This window comes from Episyrphus balteatus, chromosome 1, assembly GCF_945859705.1.
Source record: "Episyrphus balteatus chromosome 1, idEpiBalt1.1, whole genome shotgun sequence".
Classification (NCBI taxonomy): Eukaryota; Metazoa; Arthropoda; class Insecta; order Diptera; family Syrphidae; genus Episyrphus; species Episyrphus balteatus.
This window is the reverse complement of record NC_079134.1, coordinates 113,917,252-113,934,565: the sequence shown is the minus strand read 5'-3', so window position 1 is coordinate 113,934,565 and position 17,314 is coordinate 113,917,252. Positions and strand designations below refer to the sequence as shown.

Below are 17,314 nucleotides of genomic sequence, written 5' to 3'. Positions count from 1 at the left end.
AAAACTTAATAGCTTATTTTCTGTTGGGTATAACCGTATGATGGTAACAAATTAAAATTCTATGCCTATTCCTGGTTTAGAAAATATAAGTTTAAGCCAGATATTTTTCAGCCTTCCCTCTGCCAGACGCCCTTAAAGGTTTCCCAAAAAGGTTTTCCATACAAAAAACACCAAGTTTCTGTTTTTTTCTTATAAAATTGAAATAATATTTTTTTGTTTAGAGTAACCATATGATGGCCAAATATTAACTTTCTCTGCCTTTTCCTGATTTAGAAAATGTAAGTTTAAGCCAGTTTTGTTTCAGCATACCCTCTGCCAGATGCCCTAAAAGGTATCTCAATAGTACGGGAAAGTTAGATTTTGCTATATGAGGGTCTGGGAAAAAATCCGAAATTACAGTCAACTCCAACTCCATCAAGTCGAATTGTCACAGGACACGAAAATTGGTTCGAGTTAGAGGGAAATTCGACTAAGAGGAATCTATTTAATCTATTGCTGCAGGCGGTACCATTAAAAACGGTACAAAATTTGAGTTAGAGGAAAATTTAACCTAAAGTACGACTTATAGGGAATCGACTGTATTTGAAATTTCAATTATTGTTTTTCAAAAGAGCTTTTTTTTCGCAAAATGACAGGAACTATATGATCGAAGAGCTACCTTACGGGAAGGATATAAAATATTGTTTCAGTGTGTTTGTTTTTAAAACTTTGTGAAAATTGAAAGCTTGGTCTTGTTCAAGCTTTTTGAATCGAATACTTTTTTAAAATGAAAGAGAGATATACAAACAAGCTACTAGGGGGAAGAAGAAAAAAACATCGTGTTTACTTTTTTGTACTTTTTTGACTTTGTGTTTTGATGTAGCTCAGGCTTAACTTTCCAGTTAGCTTACCAATAAAATTGCCTAATTTGGAAGGATTTTTATTGACAGCTACCCAATAAGAGACGCGAACTTACCTAAATATTTAGGCGTTTCTGAACCCACTGACTTACCTAATTTGCATTGAGTTGTGACTTATGAGTACTAGTTCCAGAAAAGACATTTCTTAGAACTTTTAAGTTATTTATTTTATTTCTTTATTTAATCTTTAACAGTGGTTTTATGATAGTAATGTGGAGCGAGTTCAGTCAGCCATTCACTTCGAATGACCGTTAACTCCTTCATAAAAAGCTTTGTTGTCTGCATTAACTCGCAATAAACTACAAAAGTGGGTGGCTTCAATGTGTAAATTGTCGAGAGCGGATGTATGTTCAATTCGGTATTTCCACGTATTGTTTTATAAACTCCTGAATGGTGCAAATAGGCGGCATTGGGGAAAAATCCTGCAGTTATGCACTTACAAATAAGCTCTACATCTCCTTTGCACGAGAACATTGGAATACCAAGTTTTGACTGAATTAATGATTCCAGTTGGGTGCGTAGTTCATGAGCTCTCTTCAGACTACGGTAAATAAGATAATAGCGACCGCAGAATTCTTTTGTTCTACCATTATCAACAAAAGCTGTATAGACGTTTAGAAGGGTTATGAGATCACCTTCAGCAGCTTCAAAGTTCCTTTTCGCAATCCTTTGTTTTATTTGACCCTGTCCTGTAGCTGGTTTTGAAAATACTGATTGTACTTGGAGCATTGCGATGATTGTTAAGATTTCTTCACTGCATCTCAACTGACCAGCCACGTATAACATTTTGGCTGTCATTGCTGGCAACGGCATTTCTGCTAGTAGATAACCTATAGGTTTTGTTAAGTCTCCATTTTCATCAAGAGCATCTGTAAAAAAAGATGCACATTTAACTCTGATTAAATAATAATTATGAGGAACAAATTAGTTAAAATCCCTGAAAAGGTCTTTTGGGTTAATAAAGCCTAATTGTGCGCCAAATTGTGATGGAGAAAAGGGTAAAGTTGGAAATGAAACTGTGATTTTTTAGCTAGAGCGCGCACATATCGGCTGAAATTTTTGAAAAAATTAAAGTTCGGCTAAATTTTGGAGGGAATTTAGCGCGATCTGCGCACCAGGGCTAGGCAATGGCGTACGCAGGATTTTGATTAGGGAGGGGCAAACCGTAATCTTACGTGAGAACTAATTAAGCTGAATTTTTGAGTATTTTTTTAATATAAATGTTAGGGTGTTCCTTATTTTACTCTCTTGCGAAAATTGAGTGCGAATTGAAGGCCTCTTCTGTCTGTAACTGTCCTTAAAATCAAATGATGAAATATCGAAAAAAAAAAAAAAAACAAAAACTATTTACGAAATAGGGTCAGGAAGGGTTAGGAATAAAAATTTGAAAAAAATTAGGGCATTTTTTTGCTGATTTTGCACCAATATAGGGGCGTCCCCAATTTTTTTTTTCCTAAGGACCACCCTAATATAAATAGATTAACAATAATAGCCGTGTTTTATTTTCTCCATGACGACTATTGGACGAAAGCTAAATAAGTATCGGCCTGAATAAATTTGTAAACAAAATGAATCCTTTTTGTGAATTTTCTGAATTTATAGAAACTGTTTATGTTAATAACTACAAAAAAATAAAACATATTTTCTTCTTTGTCAATTCCAACTGCAAGGTTTTTAATTATTTTGGGGAGTCGTCATTTTATTTGCTCAACCCAACTCATTCAGTACTTCAATAAGCACCCTAAAGTATGCAATTTTATAATGAAAAACAAGACGATAGCGATTGAGTTACGGAGAGCAAATCAAAGTAGATCACGTTTTCGACTATCGTTTTTGCGGTCAACGATTTTATTATTATGTTATGTAATGACTCCTCTGCTTTTTTTGTAACGCAAATAAATAAAATAACCTGATCTGGATCACGGGGAAAATAAAAAACACGGCTTATATCATGAATATCATATCAATATTATCTTATGAAGGCCGAATAGCGTGGGTTCCCAGGAAATCTATTAAATACACCTTCTGTGATTTTCTCCTTCGTTATATTGCTATTTTGGGGGCGCCAATTGGTCGTCATGAGAGTACTATAGATTCTATATATAAAGTTCGTGACGACTAATTATTTTCTTTTTGAGATCTCTTGTGTGTACAATTTGTTGTGGCATGTATGGCAAAATGCCACACCGGTGTCACACAAGTGTGTTGCCTATGCATCGCTTCAGAGAGTCAACGCTATTTAAATTGACCGCCTAATCCTAGCTAAGTACCGATATACTCTGAAATTTTGCATTTAACGAATTCGCTGTGAACAAAACCTTGGTAACGTATGAGATAACAGTTTGCGTCCAAAAAGGTGCAACTATTTAACTTGTCCTATTATTACTTACCTAGAGCATACAGAGTTTCTAGTGCAGCTAGTAAATTTTTTGCCGGTGGCGGTGAAGGAAAATGAAATCGTAAAACATTATCAATTCCCAGGGCTTTAAGATGTAGTACAGTTGAAGAAAGATCGGTTCGACGCATCTCGGGAGGTGTTTGTTCGGGTAAGTTCTTGTAATCTTCTTCGGTGTAAAGCCGATATACTTTTCCAGCTCGAACACGACCCGCACGACCAGCTCGTTGCTGGGCCGCTGCTTTGCTCACCGGTACCACCACTAAACTATCTGTATAACTCTCAGAATTGAACCATTTTAATTTAACGAAACCGCAGTCAATCACTAAAATAAAATTTAAATTTAATTTAATTTTAAAGATTATTTAGGAATAATAATAAGAGTTAAATATACCATAGACTATACCAGGAATCGTTATTGATGTTTCAGCGATATTGGTCGCAATAACGACTTTTCGAGTGAACTTAGGTGGATTGAAAAACACCTTCAATTGATCATTATTCGGAAGCGTACCATACATTGGAAGGATTTGTATGTTTTCTAAATTTTCAGCATTTTTGAACTCATTTAGTAAGTCGATAGCTTGAAGGACCTCTTCTTGTCCTGTCAAGAACGCAAGTACATCTCCCGCTGGTTCTTTTTTGTGAATTTTCCAAATTGTATTAACTGTTTCCTTAACATAATCCGAACAAGGTTCTTGTAAATAAAAAGTTTTCACTGGGTGCATGCGACCTTCTACAGACAGAATAACACTAGTATCCTTTGTTGATTTTTTTGTCTTGATATTGAAAAATTCCTTAAAAAACTCTGCGTCTATTGTTGCAGATGAAATAATTATTTTAAGGGATTCACGTTTTTTCATAATTTTTTTTAATAAGCCCAAAGCTGTGTCTGTTAAAGTGTTACGTTCATGGGCCTCATCAATTATAATCACGGCATATTGTGTGAGCAGAGGATCTGCAAGCATTTCACGCAGAAGTACTCCTTCGGTCATGAACTGAAAGAGGAGAGAGTGATATAAGAGAAGATCAACGTAATTTTGTTCAATTTTTTTACCTTCACTGCTGTTGATTTTGATTGCTTATCTACAAATCGAATAGCAAGGCCAATACTATCACCAACCATTTCGCCACGTTCGGCAGCCACTCGATCTGCGAGAGTAACTGCAGAAACCCTTCGGGGTTCTGTTATTCCAATTAGTCCTTTTGTGTGCCATCCGAATTCATATAGGTACTAAAATAAAAAGAAGGACCAAGAACCTTTTAAATGTAGAAAATGCAAACTGATATTTAAGCCGTTTTTCTTCACTCCTTTCAGAAGTATACTACGGATTTACCCTTTCGTATGGAGTGATGGAACATTAATTAGAGTAGATTTTGATTTTTAAACGTGTGTGTGTCATTTCTTTAAATTTAAAGGGTGTCCCAAAATTAACGCAAGATTCGAATTTTTAGTCTTTTGAATCATAAAGTACCTATGTATAGGATCTAGGGTAATTGGGCTCCACGATTTTGCATGTACCTACATACGCACTCGTTTGTAGAAATTTGCTAAATATGTAAAGCTCATAGTCTAAGAGCCCACAGCAAATTTTGGGAGTTGAGATATAACCAAAATTTGAGTATGCAGTTGTATAGCCTTATGCGTTCTTATAACGAATTCAAAAGTCTGGCAGCTTAAAATCGCGGCTTTGTATTGTTTTCAATGCTTTGAAAAATGTGAGTTTTTCAATTCATATAAGTAGGTTAAATTCACACTTTTTCATATTCTTTATACACTAACTGATGCTCTGTCATTTTCCCTAAGCCTGAAGACATCAATCTCGACGATGCGATTAATAGAACTCAAGATATAAGCTGTTTAAGGGGCTTTGTTTTGGAGATTTTTCTGGTTAATTTTTTGTTTGTTTTTTTTTTTTTTTTTTTTGAATTCAGAACTCTCCAAAAATAGAGCCGATATGGTTAGTTTAAAAAGCTTATATCTTTGATTCTATTTGTGGCATCGCTAATCTCGTTTTCGATTGGAATCACTCAAGGATTCACTCATTTTGAAATCCAATAAAACAGTTTTAATCACTTCCACTTAATTCTGTTTTTTTTTGTGTTTGTGTTAGTTTTTCTGTAAAATTTCGAATGTCAAATATAAATTAATTTTTTTTTTTCAAACGAAATATTATAAATTAATTTTCAAAAACGGTGTATTTCAACAAATTAATGGGACAGTTGGTTTGCAGAATATTTTAAGTAAGTATATAATGCGTTTATACATTTATTACAGAAAAAAAATAACATTTTGAATGAAAAACCAAAAAAATACTGATTGAGTGATTATTTTGACTTTCAAATATTCAGGTATTAGTGCTTCTTGATTTGATTCTGATTTTAAATCGAGAAGAGAATTTCTCTTCTGAGAAGCGTTCTTGCTGTCATTTTAAATTCAATAAAACGGTTTCAGAAGACTTCCAAATGATTCCGGACGCTTCTGGACGTCCAATCGAAAACGACATAAGATTGAGGTATACAGGATTAGGGGAAATGACAGCGCATCAGTCCTTATATATCAGAATGTGAATTTATGTTAATTTAGCTTACTCACATTAATTGGAAAACTCGCGATATTTAACCTCCTGAAAACCTTATAATGCCGCAATTTAAAGCTGCCAGACTTTTTAATTCGTTATAAAAATTCATAAGGCTATAACACTGCATACTCACATTTTGGTTATACCTCGACTCCCAAAATTTGCTGTGGGCTCTCGGTCTATCATTAAATTCTGATCTTGATAGCATTGTCCAATGGGAAATAAAAAATCGCATAGAATTCAATGCTTCAAAAACACAATGCTGTTTACTTTCATTAAAACGGAACCTTCCTCCTATGCCACTTATCATTAGTGGTACTTGCATTGAGGAAACCGACTAGCTTTCCGTTCTTGGAATGTGCATTACAAACCACCTCCTGTGGATTGGAAATGATAAGTGAAAGGTCAATAACTGAAATAATTAAGTCTCTCGTCGTAACGTCTCATGTCTCACGTTGTTCTATAGCTATTTTTATAAGCAATTCTCAGAATAAATAGGTAGTTGCATTTTTCCCCTCAAGCAATTCAAATTGCGAGTATTACGCAATTCAAGAAATGAATTGAATGAATCAATTTCGGCCGAACCGTCAAATACAAAGATTCTTTCTTCATCTGAGCTACACGAATGTGTAACGGTTACCCGCCTGTTTTCCCATCGCATTTCGAAACTCCGAACTTCAAAACTAAAGTTCGTCGGCATCTCCTTTCGAATCCCTTCCTATTTTCCTAATGCTCCTACTGCGTTCACCATATTAAGGGTAGACCAATCCCTTAAGTGCGCGGTTATTATAAAAAAAAATATTTTATAACTCAGTCATTGTTTAACATTAGGCCCCATTTGTGCCAACAAAATTTTGTATCAATCAATGTATTTTTGAAATAAGTTACTTTGTAGGACCAGGTTTTCGTCCTTAATGTTTGTGGGTGTGACTACACACTATTGTGTAGTATCAGTTCTCAAATTATCTGTCTAGAAATCGCAGCTTTGTTTATTTATTCTGAGGCGCCTATACTGTTCGAAGACCGTAGTAAACGTTGAACAGATAAACGAACAAAGGTATTAAACAAAAAAAATTGAATCACCAACAAAGATAAATGAAAAGACGTTTTGTTGTATTTTCAAATATAAATATAAACAATTTTATTAATAAAATGATTGAGTAATTTAAATTACGTTAAATGAAGTGAGTTGGTAACCATAAACTTCGTTGAACTATTTTTTATAAAATATTTAGTCGCTTTGAAGAAAACGTCGTAAATAATAAAAAAATAAATTAAACGATTCAAGGTTGGCTTACAATCAAAGCCACTCCCCCTGGAGTGATACTTTTTTGAGAACGTTAGCGCTAGGCAACCTTTGCTCAACGAAATATCAAACAAGAGTGATTTGTTTTGAATCAAGCTCTGCCTTTTATATGATTTTTGATATAATTTTAAATCCATGAAATATATGATTACAAACATAAATTATTTTAAAGTGATTAAATATGAAGTATTAATTTAGAATATTGAACATTTAAATGAGAATTATCAAGGGGCACGGTAGTGCCCAGCCAAGTTCTCTAGCAACTTTGGCACTACACCCTTATTTACAGGAAACAACTCAGGCCATTTTCGACCCCCCTCTAACTTCTACACCAAAGATGCTAGAAATTTCAAACTCACTACATATGTTGAGCTGGTCGAAACCAAACACCTCACAAAATTTCAGCCTCCTACGATGAGTAGTTTCTGAGATATAGGGCTTCAAAAATCGCAAAAACCGTAACTGACTCACTGATTCACTGACTCACTGACAGATCATCAAAATTATGGAGTACTTCCCGATGTCGTAGAAACTTGAAATTTTACACGGTGATAGGACTTGTGGTGTATACAAAGGACAAAATCGAAAATTTGAGATTTTCAATTCAGGGGGCGTGGCATCCGCCCATTTCCGCTGAATTTTCACCAAATATTATAGAGCACTTCTGATAGTCGTAGAATCTTGAAACTTGGTAGAATGGTAGAGCTGGTAGTTTATACAAAGGAAAAAATTTAAAATTTGAGAATTTCAGCCAGGGGGCGTGGCAACCGCCCATTTCCGCTGAATTTTCATAAATTATTATAGAGCACTTCTGATTGTCGTAGAATCTTGAAATTTGGTAGAATAGTAGAGCTGGTAGTTCATACAAAGGAAAAAATTTAAAACTTGAGAATTTCAGCCAGGGGGCGTGGCAACCGCCCATTTCCGCTGAGTTTTCATAAATTATTATAGAGCACTTCTGATTGTCGTAGAATCTTGAAATTTGGTAGAATGGTAGAGCTGGTAGTTTATACAAAGGAACAAATTTTAAATTTGAGAATTTCAGCCAGGGGGCGTGGCAACCGGCATTCCCGCTGAATTTTCATCAAATATTATAGAGCACTTCTGATTGTCGTAGAATCTTGAAATTTGGTAGAATGTTGGAGCTGGTAGTTTACACAAAGGAAAAAATTTAAAGTTTGAGAATTTCAGGCAGGGGGCGTGGCAACCACCCATTTTCACTGAATTTTCATCAAATATAGAGATTTTATATTCTACAGCCATACCTTGCAAAAAGTAGTGAAATCACAACAAAAACATTACTGTTAAAAAAAGAGCCAAGTTCTCCTATGTTGAAATTATGCTGGCACAAAAAGTACTGAGATGTTTCGTATCAATAAAATTTTGATTGTTTACTTGGCAATTTTTGAAATAACTTTAAAAATCGATAATTAAGAAAAATTGTCAAGAGAACAATCAAAATTTTATTGATACGAATTTGAACCCAAACTTTAGAACTTGGTACACTTTTACATCTCAGTACTTTTTGTGCCAGCATAATTTCAACATAGGAGAACTTGGCTCTTTTTTTAACAGTAATGTTTTTGTTGTGATATGAATTAACAGTAAATGGATGTCTTATAATTTCAATTAATCAAAACAAAAATCTGACTAATCAGTCTCTAAAAATTCAGGACATAAGGTCAGGTGGCCTGCATTTAACGTATTGATAGCTGTTTTTTTTTGGTAGGTCAGTACTTAGCTGAGTAAACGTTTATACTTCAGTAGCTTGCCAAGCGAAAAAAATACAATTTTTTACTTCATGTTGCTGAATTTTTAAAGTTTTTGTCGAAATATCTTAAATTTTTTTTGTCTCATTTACTTACACTTATCATGTAGATACGGATTGTCTTAAAAAAGTTAAGGAATTCATACATTTTGATAAAAAATAACGTGACATTCTTAACTTTATGCCAAAGGCCCCATCTTGCATAATTATACAAGTTTTGATCGTCTGGTTATTACGTAATGTTCTTAGATTTAGGACAGTATTTTCTTTCGTAGAAGACCAGACGAGCAGAGCTATTCACAGTATGTTTCCAACTTTTTTTCAAGGCAATCCGTGTCTACATAAGTGTAAGAAAATGAGACAAAAAAATTTAAGATATTTCAACAAAAACTTTAAAAATTCAGCTACCTACATGAAAAATTGTATTTTTTTTTCGCTTGGGCTTAAAAATATGGCAGGGTACTGTAAAAGCAACAGGAAACAATTATATACTTTTACTTATTATAAAGAAATTCTTTGTGTTGAAGGGTACAAAATTGATAAGTTTAAAAAAAATATGTTTTTTATAATCTTTGAACAACAACAACATCTTGAAGGTGCTACCACCACGTTATGGCTCTGTTTTATGTTTTTAGCAAATAATTGTTGTTGTTTACCGTGCAATATTTTACTGAGAAAAGTACCTACTCAGTTGCCACAAAAACACGGCTGATGATTAACTTCAATAAAATTCATTAGAGAAACTTACATATCGGTCAAGTCCACTTCTCTACATGTTGGATGTTTTAAGGTGTAAAAAATTAAGTGTTTCGTTTTATCTTAAATGAAATGAAAGAAAGAAATTCTGGAGGTATAGAGCTGTGAAACATTTTTTTCAATAGTTACTTTAGTTCCTGAGAAAGAGCTTCTCAATGTTCGGAATAATGCACAAATGGACTCGACCACATTACACTGGTCAACAAAATTTAACTTTTTTTTTGCCACAAGAACCAAAATATACTTTTCTAGTATTTTCTGGGGTGCTGAATCCGAATCTGAAGTGAGAAAAATTTGATTGGCCTTCATTTTTGAAATATTACCGTTATTAAATGTTAAAAAACGTCATTTTGGCTGTTTTCGAGGTTCTGTTTTTATGTGAGGTAATTTATTATAAACAAATTTGTAATAGTTATTATAAGAACAGATATTCTTCTTTCAAAAACTGTTTAAATTTTCCCGATATCTCTTTTATTGCTCGAGATATCTTAAGTTTCAGTTAATAAGCCAAAGAGAAACTAAACTTAATCTAAAGTTTAAGTCACTGGTCACAGAATTTTTGCCACAAGAACAAAAATATACTTTTCTGAAGCTTTTTGAGTTGGTGAACTCAAATCCGCAATCGGAAAAATTCTATTAGCCTCCGTTCTTGAACCTTCGATTCAAAAACCGAAATAAAATATAAAAAAAAAATTTAACGGGAAATTTTGAATGTGATCTTTTAAAGGAACTGTTTTACAACCAGAATTATCAAACATTTTAAAAAAAGATGATTTAACTCGAGAGAAAAACAAATTTATGTATGAGCTTAAAATTTCCCATACAAATTTGTATGGGGAAAGTATGACCCTAGAGGCACGGGTTAATGACCTCCAAACATTTTTTTTTGCTAAATTCCCCTTATTTAGGCCCTAAACTTTCGATCTAGGGGGTACGGACACCCTATTGGCCAGTGTTGTTTCTGATTCAAAGACCGCTATTTAAATATCTCGGGTAATAAAAGAGATATCAGAAAGATTTAAACATTTTTTGAAAAAAATAACCTCGAAAACAGCCAAAATGACGTTTTTTGACATTTTCAAAAACGGAGGCCAATCAAATTTTTCTGACTTCAAAATCGGATTCAGCACCCCAAAAACTACTAGAAAAAGTATATTTTGGTTCTTGTGGCAAAAACTTTGTTAACCAGTGTTATTATTATACTGAACGCATGATACATATAAATGAATTTTGTTTTTAATTTCAAAATTTTTGTTTCTTCTGATAATTTTAACCAAAAGATTAAATTTTCAATGATTAGGTAATGAGTATTTTGAATAACGGCCATTCCAAAGTAACGGAGAAGACATATTGACCTTGTTTCCAGTTTATCTCGTTGGAGAAGCAATAATTTTTCTTGAAACTTGGTAGGTCTTAAGGGCTCATGATAAAGTTGATATTCAAGAAGTTTCACGAAAAACTAATTAAACCTAGCCAAATTATTCACAGATAAAGCGTTAACGGAGAAGGCGCGTACAAGTCTTATCCGTTACCGTCTTTGTCTGTTAATTATTTAGCTTATTTTACATTCCTTTTTCTTGAAACTTCTAGAACTTTAACTTTATCATGAGCCCTTAAGACCCACCAAGTTTTAAAAAAAATATTGCTTCATCAACGAGATAAACTAAATAATAAGCTTGAAAATGGAATGGCCGATAAGAGCAAGTAGTTGAGACCCAGTCGTGAATTTTAGGTATAGTAGTAAAAAGCCAACAATGCCATTTTATACACAAGATTAAAGGCTTATAAAGGCATGAAACTTATCAGGCGCGATATTCGTTGCGTTAATAGACACGATTCATCGACAACTCTTGACCTAAGCAACCTGTCGTGTGGAGTTATCCATTACACTGGTTAACAAAATTAAACTTTTTTTTTGTTGCCGAAACAAAAATATACTTTTCTGAACGTTTTCGGGGTGCTGAACTCGAATCCCAAGTCAGAAAAAATTAATCAGCTCGCGTTTTTGAAATATTACCGTTAGAAAATGCAGTACTTCGGACCTTATTCTTTTATATAAGGAAAATTGTTTGAGCATATTTAGTAACGGTTTCTATAAGAACTGTTTTCCACCTTTTTAAATCTGTTTAAATCTTTCCGATATCTTTTTTACTGCCCGAGATATCGTCAGTTGTTTGGTATTTTTATAAATGTTATAACGTCATGTTCTCCTTTAAGATATATGAAGCCAAACCCACTTATTTCATTTTAAGATATCTCGGGCAATACAAAAGATATTGAAAAGATTTACACAGGTATCGAAAGATGGAAAACAGTTCTTATAGAAACCGTTACTAAATATGCTTAAAGAATTTTCCTTATACAAAAGAATACGGTCCGAAGAACTCAAAAAACCGTTTTTTGGCATTTTCTAATGGTAATATCTCAAAAACGGGAGCTGACTAGTTGTTTCTGACTTCGGATTCGAGTTCAGCACAAAGAAAACCTTCAGAAAAGTATATTTTTGTTTCGGCAACAAAACCCTTGTAAACCAGTGTTATAATTCAGGAGCCCTATTTTGTAAAACGATTATCGTTGAAACTACTTCGTTCTTGTTAAAATGCGATTAGGTATTACGATAATCGTTTTATTTCAACGATACTCGTTAATGCTTACGACTGTCATTTGCCTATCGTTTGACTTTCGTTCTCGCTTGGCTTGCTTAGAAAAAAATTTGCCAAACTTCGAAGCCAATTTTTTTTCCCTGATTGCAATAAACATACAAAAATATAAACATACTCAAGTATTAAAACGAACAAGCAAATTTTTTTATTATTATTAAAGCACCACAACACAACAAAAGAATAAAACAAACAATTGATCTTAATCTTCATGGCCAATTGGCAATGGCAGTGGTCCGTTCTTTTATTAAATAAAGTTAACAGTTGTTGTGTCAAAAAAATCGTTGTATTTGTTTTTGTTAGATTTTGTTAGAAAATTTCAACTTTGATTTAGGAACGACTAATGTTACATTTTGTTGATCTGTCAAAAGAAAATTTTTTGAGATTAACTTTTATGAATGAATAAACAAGAAAGAATTAATTTGGTACTGAAATAATTCTTTTTAATTGAATTTTAAGCAAATTGAAAAAAAAAATAATGCATTCAATAATTTCAAATTTATTTATTTATTTATTAAGCTACAAATTACAATAATTACACTGGTCAACAAAATTGAACTTTTTTTTGCCACAAGAACAAAGATATACTTTTCTAGAGGTTTTTGATGTGCTGAACTCGAATCTGAAGTCAGTAAAATTTGATTGGCCTCCGTTTTTGAGATATTACCGTTATAAAATGCTAAAAAAAGTCATTTTGGCTGTTTTCGAGTCTCAAATTTTATGTGGGGTAATTCATTATAAACAAATTTGTACCGATGATTTTAAGAACAGATATTCTTCTTTCAAAAACTGTTTAAATTTTCCCGATATCTCTTTTATTGCTCGAGATATCTTAAGTTTCAGTTAGTAAGCCAAAGAGAAACTAAATTTAATCTTAAGTTTAAGTCCCTGGGCATACAATTTTTGCCACAAGAACCAAAATATACTTTTCTAGAGGTTTTTGAATCGCTAAACTGGAATCTAAAATCATAAAAATTCTTTTAGCTTCCGTTCTTGAAATATAACCGTTATAAGAAAACCATTTTGTTGCATCTTATAACGGTAATATTTCCGGAACGGAGGCCAATAGAATTTTTTTGATTTCGGATTCGAGTTCAGCAACCCAAAAACCTCTAGAAAAGTATATTTTGGTTCTTGTGGCAAAAAAAATTTAATTTGGTTGGCCATAGCTGCTTCTGAGTCAAAGACCGGTACTTAATTTTTTAATATCTCGGACAGTAAAAGAGATATCGGAAAGATTTAAACATTTTTTGGAAGAATAAAACCAGTTCTTATAGACACCGTTAGAATTTTTTTTCAAAATGAATTACACCACATGAAAACAAAACCTCGAAAACAGCCAAAATGACGTTTTTCTACATTTTCTAACGGTAATATTTCAAAAACGGAGGCCAATACATATTTTCTGACTTCATTTTCGAGCTCAGCACATCAAAAGCATATAGAAAAGTATATTCTGGTTCTTGTGGCAAAAACCTTGTTGATCAGTGTTATTAGCTTTGAGATTGCAAATATATATACAATTTAGTTTTTAAACAACTTTTTGACACATTAAAATCAATTAAATTAAAATACTTATTAAACAATGTGCAAGCAGCATACAACGGCTCATGTGAACCATAGATCGTTCTATTGAATCTTTGATAAATAAAATCTACTGATCTTAATGAACGTGAATAAGAGTTTATTTTATACATATTTGTGACAAAAGATAATTTGAATCAGTTTCACCAGTTAAAATATTAAAAACAAATAAAACACTTGATGTAGTCCTTCGATGAATAAGTGATGGGAGATTGATCAAATTCAATCGCTGGACGTATGGTGATAAATGTCTGTTATCATCCCATGGCAAGTTACGAAGTGCGTACAAATCTCTTTTGAACAGATTCTAAACGGGTAATATTAATACGATAACTCGGACTCCAGACACAGCTACAATACTCAAGACACGATCGCACAAAGGAACAATATAATGTTTTTAATATATAAGGGTCTTTGAATTCGCTTGCAAACCGACACACAAATCCAAGACGGCTTTTAGCTTTATTAATAATGTAGTCGATGTGCATGTTAAAGTTAAGTTTAGAGTACATTAAGACCCCAAGATCACACATATTATCAACTCTTTGGAGAGGTTGACCGCACAACAGATATGTATTTACGAAAGGTGAATTCTTACGGGTAAAAGTCATACATTTACATTTAGAAACATTTAGCTCCATATCATTTAAATCACACCAAGTAGAGACAGTATTTAAGTCTTCTTGCAATAAACGATGCTCATCATTGTTTTTAAACGATAACCGTAGTTTAACATCATCGGCGAATAAAAGTGGATGGGAATGTTTTATTATATTATTTAGATCATTGATAAAAATAAAAAATAAAAAAGGACCAATGTGGCTTCCTTGAGGAACACCCGAGTGCACTATTATCTTTTTTTGAAATTTCATTTTTAAAACAAACATGCTGTGTTCTTTAGTGAAGGTAAGACTATAACCAAATTAAAAAACCATATAGGGAATCCGATTATTTTCAGTTTTTTTTAGAAGAAGTTTATGAGGCACACGATCAAATGCTTTGGAGAAGTCCAGGTATGCGACATCAGTTTGGCAACCATTTTGGTTCTTCGTGATAATATCCGAGCAAAACTCCGTAAGATTGGTCGCAGTGGATTTATTCTTCATAAATCCATGTTGGTTAGGCGAAATTATGATCTTGTATCTTTCTTCAATTATTCCCAAGACAAGTTTTTCAAATAATTTTGGAATGCAGGATAACTTCACAATTCCTCTGTAGTTAGCAATGTTACATTTATTACCGTTCTTAAAAAGTGGTACAACGTATGAGGACTTCCAAACGTTTGGGAAAACACCCGTACGAACTGATAAATTAAACAGATAACACAAAGGACGCGCTAAAACAGATATAAAAAGTTTAACAATGAAAGGTGGTATTTCATCTGGACCATATGATGATGAATCATCAAGCTTCAGTACATGGTCAATTATATCAGTTTCTTCAAATATTGGTTCAGCTACGTCTAGTTGGGGAAAACTTTCTAAAGTTTTTAAATAATTATCGATTTTATCACAGTTGTTATCACAGTTCAATTTATCACAGATATTATGGCAAGAGTTATCACAGGTTCTTTTAAAGCTAATATCACAGGAAGTATCACAGGTTTTAGGTTTTTTATAAAAAGTTTGAAAAAAGATGGCAAAAATATCACAGATGGTTGTAGGATCACTAGCAGTAAGATTGTTATAAGTCATCAGAGTCGGGAAATTATTTGTTTTTTTTTATTGTTTACAAATTGCCAAAACTTTTTCGGATCTGTTTTGATTTGGTTTTTGATGCCTAATAAGTAAAGATGATAGTTTGACTTAGTTTTAGCATGGAGCTCCCTTCTTACAGATGAGTATTTTAAATAATCCACAACCGAATTGGATGTCAAATAACGTCTATACAATGTTGTTTTAAAATTTCTTAGTTTTTTAACTTCTTTATCAAACCATTTTGGAGATTCAGACTCAGAAAATGAGTTTTTAAAAGGAACGCACATAGATAGAAAGTTTTTAAGAACAGAATAAAACAGAGAACAGCTACTTTCCACATCAGTAATATTATAAAAATTTGACCAGTTGTAATTCGTTATAAGATTTAAAAACTGCGTATCATCAATTTTACGGAAATCAGGAACTTTTTTACCGCGAACCGAAGATTCGTTATATTGGTCTACATAAAATTGAATTTCAATTGAAGAGTGATGGATTGAGTTCTTAAATAAAAATGTATCAGCTGCAGATATCTTTGTTAGTTCCGGAACATCGGTGAAAACTAAGTCCAAAATTTTAAAATTTGTATTTTGTATGTGGTTTACTTGATACAATCCCATATCTGCACAGTCATCAGTAAAATTAGAAACAATTTCTTGTGCATTTTCTCTTAAGTCCAAAGGGAAGAAGGGGGTTAAAAATGCACCACCTTCAGGATCAGCCATCCAATTAGCATTGGGTAGATTGAAGTCACCAAAGATGAAGCAGTTAGCATTAGGGCATTTTTTGCATGAGAGATAGATAGCATCAGCATGAAGTTTATAAATGTTTTGTGAGGACAGAGGGGGAATATACGAACAAGTAAATACAAATTGACGATTGAAAACCACCGCCTCAACACATATAAATTCAATCGACATAAAATTTAAATGGTTTATACGATTAGAATGGTGTGATGATCGTACAGCAATTAAGACTCCACCTCCGTTTGTCGAAGTACTATTTGTTTCCGATCTATCACATCTATATATATTATACTCACTACACAGAATTTCATTATTATATACGGAATCGTTTAGCCAGGTTTCAGATAAAATAATAACATCATAGTCACAACATAAAGATTTATTATATAAGTCATTTAACTTTGATTTGGAAACAAACAAGAATTTCTCTTCTCACATCATCCCCTCTCTTCCCCATTTAGTTGTGTTTGACAGATTAACATTGAAACTCAAGTCCAGGAGCTGAGTTGGAAAAAGTAACAAAATGTAACTATTTGACACTTCAACATTGGATTTAGGAACGATGTTGTTACACGATGTTACATCTTGTAACTTTTATCTCATCACCACAGAGATAAAGTTCTCGGAAAGATGATTTTCTTCTTTAAACTCATAAAATAAATAGTCAGTCACAAAATATGTCCATAACTTCAATTTTATTATGTTTTTGAATAAAAAATATTATTAAATGGCACAAGAAAAGTAAAAAAAAATATTTTCTCACTCAAGATGTTGTTTCTTTATCAATTTTTTGACAGCTATTAATAGGCGTGAAGTTGGATGCGCTTGAAAAAAAATTGTTTTTTCATTTCGATCTGGCAATATTTTCAAACATGCATTATCGTTTTATTTAATTGCTCTATGTCGTGACTATTGTTGTCC

The 17,314-nt window shown here is 32.9% G+C and overlaps 1 protein-coding gene across 3 annotated transcripts in view; it reads right to left on the bottom strand.

The window, feature by feature from the left end:
- Positions 1 to 563: 563 nt before the first annotated feature.
- LOC129907390 (ceramide phosphoethanolamine synthase-like) overlaps positions 564 to 17,314 on the bottom strand; it is a 41,601-nt gene continuing 24,850 nt past the window's right edge. For 2 of the 3 annotated variants that reach the window (XM_055983568.1, XM_055983567.1), the window contains exons 5-8: positions 4,352 to 4,528; positions 3,689 to 4,292; positions 3,290 to 3,619; positions 564 to 1,768 (exon numbers count right to left, since the gene is read on the bottom strand). In XM_055983568.1, coding sequence (XP_055839543.1) covers positions 1,080 to 1,768; positions 3,290 to 3,619; positions 3,689 to 4,292; positions 4,352 to 4,420 — 1,692 coding nt within the window. In that variant the 5' untranslated portion in view covers positions 4,421 to 4,528 and the 3' untranslated portion in view covers positions 564 to 1,079. The remainder of the gene's footprint in view (positions 1,769 to 3,289; positions 3,620 to 3,688; positions 4,293 to 4,351; positions 4,529 to 17,314) is intronic. The other variant, XM_055983566.1, reaches the window with a different exon arrangement.